Source organism: Papilio xuthus, unplaced genomic scaffold, assembly GCF_000836235.2.
Source record: "Papilio xuthus unplaced genomic scaffold, Pxut_1.1 DF828585.1, whole genome shotgun sequence".
Classification (NCBI taxonomy): Eukaryota; Metazoa; Arthropoda; class Insecta; order Lepidoptera; family Papilionidae; genus Papilio; species Papilio xuthus.
This window is the reverse complement of record NW_013530064.1, coordinates 338780-348864: the sequence shown is the minus strand read 5'-3', so window position 1 is coordinate 348864 and position 10085 is coordinate 338780. Positions and strand designations below refer to the sequence as shown.

General features: G+C 46.7%; 3 protein-coding genes and 1 long non-coding RNA gene across 6 annotated transcripts in view; 2 read left to right on the top strand and 2 right to left on the bottom strand.

The window, feature by feature from the left end:
* Positions 1-329: 329 nt before the first annotated feature.
* On the bottom strand, positions 330-2070 carry LOC106113098 (uncharacterized). 3 transcript variants are annotated; one of them, XR_001227645.1, is made up of 3 exons: positions 2006-2070; positions 597-827; positions 330-478 (listed from the first exon to the last, which is right to left on the bottom strand). It is a non-coding gene; the product is annotated as an uncharacterized LOC106113098 (long non-coding RNA). The 3 variants fall into 3 exon arrangements; XR_001227644.1 differs by lacking the exon at positions 2006-2070 and adding an exon at positions 1463-1539; XR_001227646.1 differs by lacking the exon at positions 2006-2070 and adding an exon at positions 927-996.
* Positions 2071-2324: 254 nt separating this feature from the next.
* Positions 2325-5221, bottom strand: Fbw5 (F-box and WD repeat domain containing 5). The gene is made up of 8 exons (XM_013305801.1): positions 4917-5221; positions 4617-4794; positions 4144-4321; positions 3854-4002; positions 3711-3784; positions 3282-3432; positions 2838-3184; positions 2325-2328 (listed from the first exon to the last, which is right to left on the bottom strand). Exons 1-8 carry the CDS (start codon positions 5219-5221, stop codon positions 2325-2327), a joined length of 1386 nt encoding a protein of 461 aa, XP_013161255.1.
* A 655-nt stretch (positions 5222-5876) lies between these two features.
* LOC106113097 (uncharacterized) lies at positions 5877-6557 on the top strand. The gene is made up of 3 exons (XM_013305827.1): positions 5877-6024; positions 6094-6173; positions 6256-6557. The coding sequence occupies exons 1-3, from the start codon at positions 5928-5930 to the stop codon at positions 6496-6498; spliced, it is 420 nt and encodes a 139-aa protein (XP_013161281.1). The 5' UTR covers positions 5877-5927; the 3' UTR covers positions 6499-6557.
* A 2834-nt stretch (positions 6558-9391) lies between these two features.
* LOC106113080 (uncharacterized) overlaps positions 9392-10085 on the top strand; it is a 1771-nt gene continuing 1077 nt past the window's right edge. The window contains exons 1-2 of the mRNA XM_013305805.1: positions 9392-9504; positions 9796-9875. Coding sequence (XP_013161259.1) covers positions 9432-9504; positions 9796-9875 — 153 coding nt within the window. The 5' untranslated portion in view covers positions 9392-9431. The remainder of the gene's footprint in view (positions 9505-9795; positions 9876-10085) is intronic.

Below are 10085 nucleotides of genomic sequence, written 5' to 3'. Positions count from 1 at the left end.
ACTAGTTTACTCGTCGGCATCACTAGGTGTGTGTATTATTAACGAAAGAATATATTAAGTTTTAGCTATGGACACACCCGAATAACTTCAAAGCGAAATGAAACTTCTACTGTTGTCCGTAAACACGACCATCTTAGTTCGTAGCCATCGATGAAGGCCATCATTACAAAGTAAAGTTCAAATGAATGTCGTCACATACGTCCGCGTTTCGTTGACATGTGAGAGGACACGGCGGCTCTGGCGCGGCGCAGGGCGGGCGCGCGGCGTGCGGCGGCGGACGGCAGGCCACGCGCAGCCCGCGCAGAGCGGCGCGCGTCGGCGTGCGGCAGGCGGGCTGTGCGGGCGCTTGGCAAGGCTCGCACTCCGGCGCCTGGCCGTCGCGGCAGGCTGTGCGCGACGGCCTAGACGGCCCCGCCGGCGCCGCTGCGTTGTTCGAACTTCGACGCATCGCCCTCGCATCGCCCCGTCCCTCCATGGACTGCAATCAATTAACGGGGCAAAAGAGGTAAGTCAAAAAGTATTTAAAGCTTAACAAACACAAATTTTTTTTTTAGAATGTGAAAGTATTATTTAAAAGCGTAAAAAAAAAGGCTTACAGCAATTAAAAACCGTGCGATACCCCTCACGCCGGTCGAGCGCGACGCCATGGCGGTGTGTGTGCGGTGTGTGCTGCGACCGCCCCGTGCGCCCCGAACGGCACGGATCTCGATGGCCACGCGAATAAACAATTTAAATTTTCTTGTTTTACATTTTGTTGCACTAAAGAGCTTGGCCAATTTCAGTCAGCATTTTGTATTCTCGTGCTCTAACATTGGGCACCTCCACACCTAAATATGGAACAACTCTCTGTTACTACGAACGCGAACGAACATACTTAATCGACAGTCATCTACGAACGTATATACAAAAAAAAAAAATTGTCCTACCTGACACAAAATCCATTAAAATTTCGATGCTCAAGTTTAAGGAAAATTGTATAAAATAGTCTTAATAATTATTTTATTAATATATATTATATATTATATATTATTATTTATTTATCACATTGCACCAGAACAAAACGCTTGTATGAATTTATGCACTGTAGCGCCATCTAGAATTTTCAAAACTAAATCTTTAAATTGTGACATTGCCGTTTTAGCCGACTTCAAAAAAAAGGAGGAGGTTATTAATTCGTCTATTTTGTTGTGTATTTTTTACACATTAACACTGTGTTCGACCACGATTGACGCGATAACGAAGCGAGAGCTTGAATTTCGATTGGCGGGAAAATAGGCGCAAGTCCTACCACGACGGGCGCTCGCGCCGTATTGACTCGAGTCTACCTTTGCTATCTGTTATATTTGGCAATCCAGAGATTTCTAAAAAAATTAAAAAAAAAAAAACAAAAACCATGTAATGACTTTCTGTATTGTAAAACTGTATAATGGCTCTGGAAGTAAAACAAAAAGGGAAAGATTACATAAAGATGTTGACCGGCGAGCACCAGTAGATGTGTAGGGCGCGCGGGCAGCAGCGCGGCGACCGGCGGCGCGGCGTGGAGCAGAGCGGTGCCGCGCGCGCCCGACCGCGCCGCCACCACGCGCACCGCGCCCGACCCCCGCCCCTCCGGCCTGCGCGCAACACTGCCTCAGCCCCACTGTCCGCGCCCCGTTCTATGTGCACCATAGACCGCGCACATCCAACTCACTATGCTTTAACTCGATTTGTATAGAAACAGACGTACAATTCGCTCAAGCATTATTCGCAGAAGCATTAGCATTAATACCACGATCACAAAGAAGACACAGACTGATTTGTGCGGTGCGGTGCCCGGTTTAGAAATGCCTGGTTTACATTTTGCAAATACAGCAGGAAAGTAGCTCTGAAAATCGGCGCTGACATACGACAGATCTAATATAAACACTAATCGGCATCAGTGAGCTCGTTCAGTTCAATCCATTCCTTGTCGGACTACAATCTAAAACAATCGTAGTATGATATATGTATGTCATGCGTTGCTCACGTGACTAGAATATCGTCGCAGAGCGCGGGCTGCACCAGGTAGAGCGCGGGGTGTGAGAGGGGCGCGGGCGGCGCTCGGTGCGCGGCGAGCGGCACGCGCAGCAGCAGGCGCAGCGCGGGCAGCGAGGCGCAGTGCGCGCTCTCCCCGCACACCGCCCACACGCACCCGCCGCTGCACAACCCTCACTTTATATTAGTACTACTAGAAGCTGTGCGTTATAGCAATTTATTTGTAGAGAAACGGAGTTATATTTCTTTATAGAACTGAAACCTTAAGACCCATGGCCTTTCTTAGAGTTTGCCAATATATATTATAATTTTCAACTCGAAATTGCATAAAAATGATATAGAAATTAGACATTTGTCCACTTGAGATGTCCACTTTATAACTTTTAAAAGTGGTAGAGCCCGCTTTAACATTTTCGCACGAATTTGCCCGGCTCGCCCGGTGAAATATCACGACCACACAGAAGACAGGCGTCAAGTGGAAGCAATTCCACGTAGTCTGATGAGTGTGCGTCCCGGAGGCCTAATTTAGTCCCCTTTCCCTTCCCATCCTTTTCTTTATAAGGAAAGGATGGAAGTGGAAGTGGACTTTCCGGATGAGAGGATTCATGGAAAGGGAAGATATTTTATTTCTGTGCATCATCTCCTCCGTCGATTAAAGGTAGGCAACGCATATGTAATTGCGTATGTTTATGGGCAACGGTCACTGCGCTATTTCAGCGATTTCAGGTGGCCGCTCGCTCGTTTGCCACCTTTTGATATAAAAAAAAATGAAAAGAAAAACATGAGGTACACAAAAAGTACGTGACATGACATTCGAAACTGACTTTGCATGTATTTCTACGCCCAATATAGCAGAAGGCAGGCGGCATGTGGCAAGCGGCGGCGTGCAGAGAGCGCGCAGCTCGTGCTCGCTGGGCTGCGGCGCGGGGGGCGCGGGGGGCGCAGGGGGTGCGACGGGCGCAGGGGGTGCGTCGGGTGCTGGGGGCGCGCGGGCCGCCAGCCGGGCCTCGCGACGCGCCTGCACGCGTTCCGCCAAGGATGCGGTCGCGAGCAACGGCGGAGGCGAACGCGTGCGCAGCGCCCACAGGGCCAGCGCGCACGCCGCGCCGCGCACCCCGTCTTTTGCGCCCATGGCCGCCAACACAATTCGCTCATAATGCTCTGCACGAATCTAAATGAGATTGACAAAAAAACACTAGTATCACTTGGTCATATTAATGAAATTGCAGTCCTCTGCATAAATCGTAACGACTTGGCACTCGGCGCACCGGTAGCGTGGCGCGCCAGTAGCCGGGCCGCGGGCAGCTAGCGCTGTCCTCGATCTCGCTGTCAGCGCGCTCGGCAAAGGGCCGCTTCTCGGAATCCCGGCACTCTAGATCTTCTAGCTCATGCGCTGGAACCTCGGCAACGAGCATATGTCTGAAACGATATAAAATAAAAAAAAAACGAAACTTGCATTGTAACTTTATCAAACGATGTGCTTGACTCTGTTTATTATTGATGGATTATGATTAAGCTCGCATCGATAAGTAAATGTGCACTCTATAAAAGTATTGACTTAATAGACGCTTGTTACGTTATTCTACTCCTTGATGGTTTTAATAAAAAATATCCGCATTTAATAACTGTCAATAGGTAAAGCGAAGGTCACGGAGTGGATGTGTTGTTGACGCGGAACGGCGTAGAGCCAGCCTCACGTTATGTGTGCGGCGGCCTCGTTGTAGACGCGCAGCACAGGCGACCTCACGCCCGCGAACTCCGACTGCACGCCCTGTGGACACACCCATTTCATGAGTCATGAGCTGAGGAGAAATGGACGAGGGACCGCGCCGAAAGGCACCTGGTCGGCGGCATTAAGCCACACTGTGGTGACGGCGCGCGCGGGCGCCAGGAGTCCCAGCGACAGCGACAAGAAGGCGGCGGGCCCGGCCCAGCAGCCGCCGCCCGCGCCGCATTCCGTCCGTACCTCCGCGCGCCCCATGCCGTTCTCTGAAATTTATGATATTGTCGTAAATTGCTTATTGATTTTCTCTAAAATCTAAAATAAGTACTACTTCTATACGCAATTATAATGGATGAATGATTTTCACCGTATTATTTTATTATATGATCGAATGTATAAATACTGACCATCGAACCTCAAGACAAGCAGCTCCCAGCGGTCGGCAAGCACGAGTGGCCCGGCTATCAGAAGGCGCGCGTCGTCCGGCGCCCACCGCACCGTCAGAGCCGCCGCCCAGCCGCGAGCGCGCTCGCTGCGCCGCCAGCATGGCGACCATTGTGCGCAGCCTTCCGCGCGCGCCCACACCTGCACAGCCACGTGCCCACGCACATGCCAGCCCCGACACCGCACGACACAAGAATTACTTCTCATATCGTAAGTATTGCTAATAGGATAGCACGTCGTTCCAAAAGTCAAGGCCAAGGAAATTTTTTAACTTTTCCAAAACACTTTCAATATTTTGATATCAAACATTAAATATAGTATATCTAGCAACAACAATAGTGTATTTTTAAAAACTCGAGTGTTATGTGATGCCTCGAGTGTGGTAGCAGAATATGGGGAAAACTAAATTCTCATTGTATAATATAATCCGTTTTACCGTAAGCGAGGCGTCGTCTGCAGCGAGCGCGAGCCGATTCCCGACGTGGCTGAGCGCGGCGTGGGTGACTTCAGCGCCCCCCGCGGCCAGCGTGCGCTCCGCCAGCCGCCAGCGCGCCGCCGACAGACAGTATTCGCGCCGCCACGACCACGCCTCCCACGACTCACCTACCGCAGAACTTTTATTTTAACTTCATCTTTATTATTCTACAATTATTCATTTAAATGATGCTCGATATTATTGGCATGAGAACAGGGTGGGCACATGATGTTGCAGAATATTTAATCATCAGATCGTCACTTGCCGGTGGCGTTGTCAGCAGAGCTAAGCGCAGCGGCGGCGCGGGCGCGGCGCAGGGCGGCGAGCTGCGCAGGCGCAGCGTGCGGCAACAGCGCCCGCCGCCACACCCACGAATCGGCGGCGGCGCGCCAGCCGCGGCACACGCGTACCGCCGTCCACAACTCGCCGCCGCTCAGCCAGGCGAATACCGCTTGCAGTACCTCTATTGCCGCGCCGCTCGCGGCCTGCCACGGTGTGACCTCCGCGTCGCTCCCGCTGCAATGCTCGAGCGCGAGCGAGGTTACAGCTCTGTGCGGAGCGTACATTTATATTGAGCAGGGAGCAGCGGCGATCCGTCCCGCCTCGGCCCCGACACGCGCCGCACTGATATATATATAGCGCATACGACGTTTTCATTTCGTAATGTCAAAAGTCAAATCTCTATAACATAGTTTTAGTAAGATTCTTTCGAATGATAATTTGTATAAATGATGCTATTCTAAATATGTCTGTAAACGCCCGTTTTACCTGTAATTGGTTATGATATACATTTTTCTGGCTGCGAGCATTCAAATATGTATAAAATATATTACATATATTGGTTATGTACTCTCACATTTGAGAAGCAGACTTGCCGTTTCTATTAGTACGTACGTAGTCACGCAAAATAGAGTTGCGGAAACTATTATATAATATAGCCTCCTGCGTAGTATAGCTGCACACCTATATTTTTCATATTCATAATTTCAAGTAATTTAATAGTCACTTTGAAGGGTTACAGACATGTGACGTGTGGGCATTACCGGTGTACCGGTGCAGTACGACAGCGCAGGCGGCGCGAAGCGGCTCCGATCCTGTCACGCTTCATGTTAATGTAATTGCGACGAGTTTGAATATTAACTACTTATGAGGAGCGGAACGATAACAATAGTAAAACAAATGATATTATAGTGTGGTAGAGCGCGCTAATATAAGGCGGTCCGCGACTCCGGCACACTCAGTCGAAGGAGCGGAGACACCGCGCGCCACAGGATGAGTGCTCTGCTGACCGTGCTGGTCACCCTGGTGTTGCTCGCCGCGTCCGCCGCCGCCCTCAACCTCTTTCAGTACAAGACGGAGGTCGTCAAGGGTTAGTTTTTCAGACGACACGTTTTTCTTATTGGTATATATACTTCACTATAGGCGTTTCTTTTTTCAGGTGCTTCCTGCGGTACGGAGAACAAGCAGTTGGGACCATTTTTTATCCCGAATAACCAGTGCTCCGGTGTCCTGTACAATGTGAGTATACCGTCCGATCCGGCGACGGCCGCGCTCTCGCCGGGCGTCCCGTTTCTGACGGCGTCACGTCCTCTGTCCGCAGCTGACGCAGCACTGCGAGCGCCTGGAGCTGGTCAAGGTGAGTGTGACAGACTACGCGCACGTCAAGGTCACCATCGACGACTCGCTGAGCTCGGTGAGCATCGAGCGCTCGCCGAACCTAGTGAGCACCTGTCCCGGGCGCGCCGCGGTGCGCGCAGTGCTGGGCTGCGGCCTGCACTCCTCCGACGAAGTGTCGCTGTCCGGAGCGCCGTCCGGTCTCGACAGCGCGCTGCCGCCCATGTAGCGTCACGGACACGAAACCCATCATCTTTTTATTCCGCAATAAAATGATATAAAACACTATTCAATTGTTTGTTTGTTATCTTAAATAAAATTTAATTATAAAAGTTGAACTCATCGTATGTTCATTTTATGTGTATATCTTACTAATATTATAAATGCGAATGTTTGGATGGATGGATAGACGGATGGAAAGATGAATGGATGGATGATTTTTTTTTTGAAGGTATCTCCAGAACGACTGAACGTATCACCATAGAATTTGGCATAGATATTTAAACATAGTCTGTAAGAACACATAGGCTACTTACTTACTCCGCTGGCGCATCGACCCAAAGTGGGTCTTGGCCACCGACACAAGAGATCGCCAAAGTCGCCTGTCTTGCGCCTACTCCTGTCAGTCCATCGCTTGTAGCTCCCCCAGATCCAGCTCTACGGCGTCTCGCCAGCGGTACCTGGGCCAACCAATTGGTTAGCGGTCAGTTGGGATCTCGAGATATTCTGCTTAGGCCTTTCGATTTTCCCGCAACATCATGAGGTGGCCCAGCCATCGGAGTCTGTGAGCTATTGCTTCTCCGATAATGTTCGGCTCACCCATCAGCGTCACAATATCCACGTTGTACCGGGTTCCCCAGCTGCTGTCTTCTCTTTGCGTTGGATCCAGGATCTTACGCATAATTTTTATTTCCGCCACCAGAAGCATTTCCTCCTATTTAAGGGTCAGTGTCCAGGTTTTGCAGCCGTGTATCAAGATCGGTGTTATTACCGTTTTGGATATCCGTATCTTGGTTCTTCTGCTCAGTAGCTTCGACACTAATACTTGGTGCAGAGCGACACTACAACAAGTTCTTTTTAATGCCACGCGGACAGAGTCGCGTGTGACAGATAGTGTTATTCTAAAAGCACGTAGTCCGGTAACATCTTTATCTCACCGATAAAAGCTAGAGGTGCGTAAAGGTATGAGATCATAGTTTATTAGATGTATTTACCTCCATTCACGTGACATTTCTCTAGTATTGGCTTCTTCTAAATTCAAATGCATGTCTGAGATCGATAACCAGCCAATTAAGGTATTTAAGAAGTTATTAACAATTTATAATTATTGATTATTCTATACTTATCTTTAACAGTAGTAGAGCCCGCTTTAACGTCATGGCACAAATTGGCCTGGCTCGCCCGGTGAAATAATACGACCACACAAAAGACAGGCGTGAAGAGGAATCTGATTAGTGTGCGTCCCGGAGGCCTTATTTAGTCCTCTTTCTCTTCCGACCCTTTTTCTTATAAGGAAATGATGGGAAGTGGAAGTGGACTTTCCGGATGAGAGGATGCATGGAAAAGGATAATATTTTCTTTCAGTGCAATCTCTCCTCCGTCGATTAAAGGTAGGCAACACATATGCAATTGCGTATGTCTATGGACAACGGTCACTTCGCTATTTCAGCGATTTCAGGTAGCCGCTCGCTCGTTTGCCACCTTATGTTATAAAAAAAATACAACATTAGTTTCGACAATTTACATTGCCTTGTGCAAAAAAGAAATTAAAACCATTTAATTTTCTTTATTTTAAAAGCGAGTTAACTGAAACATAAAATTATAATATATCTATATAATATAATCTTGTGATGTAATGGATGTATGATAGTAATTATTAACTAGTACACTTGCAATAAACAAAGATCACATAATTTCTAAGACTTTTACCTCAACTGCGATAACTTGGTAAATCTTAAGTTTTCCCGGTAAATATTATGATTGACCGAAGTTCTTAAATGCTAAAAGGCTGTAAGGGGTTGAAAGTGGGGGTGGACATTAGTATGGGAATATCGTCTTTTTTTAAGGTAGAAGCTTGAAACTTATTTTTTATCATTAAGATTATTTATATATATAAAAAAATATATAACATTCAATGTTTGTACAATTTAACCTTCAAGATGCAAAATAACAAAAGGGGATGAAAGTTAATTTTAAAATATGTGAGGTTTATGTGATTTTTTTGTGAGTTTAATATGTTTTGTTGTTATGTATTATATATAAGTGTTAGTAAAATAAATAGCCTGATATAAAATGTAATAAATGGCGCGAGACAGCGCAGCAACCTCCGCAGCGAAATGTGCTGAGATATATCTTGTTTGGGTCATTGTTGATTGTTATGTCATACCGGTGTGATGTGATGAGCTGGTCTCAATGCGAGATGCATTCATCATACATCTTATATTTAATAAAAATATTATTATATGATCATAGTCACGAAAATAGTAAAGTGAGTCAACTCAACTATACTTAAGTGATTCATTTTTACTGTTTTTGTTATATTCTATTTGAAGTAAGTTAGCTCCACGCTATTAACACTGGTATTTACATAAGTGTGTTCTGGTCAGATTATTTATATCTGTTAAATAATAGTTGTTTAACATTGGACATTGTTCAATTAATTATGTATGAGTTATGTAGTAGTACTAGTAGGAGACATAATAATGTTTTAATCAATGATTTGTTTGTGTTTGTTTGCATTTTTCTGTATTTTAGGTGGTGGGTGGGTGAACCACCTCTTGATCTCCACCTCGTCATCATGACGAGAAATGTTTCTTATATTAAATTTTGGGAAAAACTAAGCAATTATTATTATGCGTTGAAGTATGCCCATATTATTTTGCACAAATATTAACAAATAATAAAACTCTTTGTTGGTGTCGTAAACGCTGCGATTTAAAATAGTATTTATTCTTAATGATTGTAATAAAACTTAAGTAATTAAACGTAACGCGCGATCATCTGCTACGCTTATTGTTAATTAGGTAAGCTTGTAACACGCCAATGTTCCGGTGCGGTATATACCCAGCCCGCAAGCGCGCGCCCTCACTCGTCGCCACCAACATGCTCGCCGCGCCGCTCGCCGCGCCGCTCGCCGCGCCGGTCGCAGCGTCGCTCGTAGTGATGCTGGTCGCCGGGTGGGTCGCGGGGCCGGTCTCGGGGCAGGCCATGATCTTCAAGTCATCGGCACTCAAAGGCAAGCGCCAGATTCACATTTTACTTTGACAGTGCTGCGGTACAAATTGCTAATAACTTATAAAAATATGATAAGTAAAAAAAAAATATAAAACCACAGAAACTAAGATTGTTTTTGTTTGGAATGTTTATTTTGTCATATGCAAACTCATACGATGCAATACAATATGGGATAACGAATGTGACCCATTTAATTTACGAACGTTTTTGATTTAGGAGGCCGTAACAGTTTAAGTATATTGCAAGGGAGAGGTTATGTTGGGCATGCGGTGAGGCTCGCTTGTTGTTGCAGGCTACGGATTCAGTGAGCCGGACAAGATGCTGGGCCCCTACTACATCCCTGACCGCCAGTGCTCCGGCGTCGTGCACAACGTAACACAACATTATTACTTTGACTTCCCCCCCCGCTTCCCCTTGCCGGCTACTCCTCTATGTACACAGAACATTGCGCATTGCATCGCATCGCATCGCGTTGTGCATTGTTTGTTTATAATCAAGCCTATTGATCTAATAATGTCATGTCAACTCAGAACAATTTGTAGTTTCTTATAATGTTTTAATATTTTTTTAAATAAAAACGTA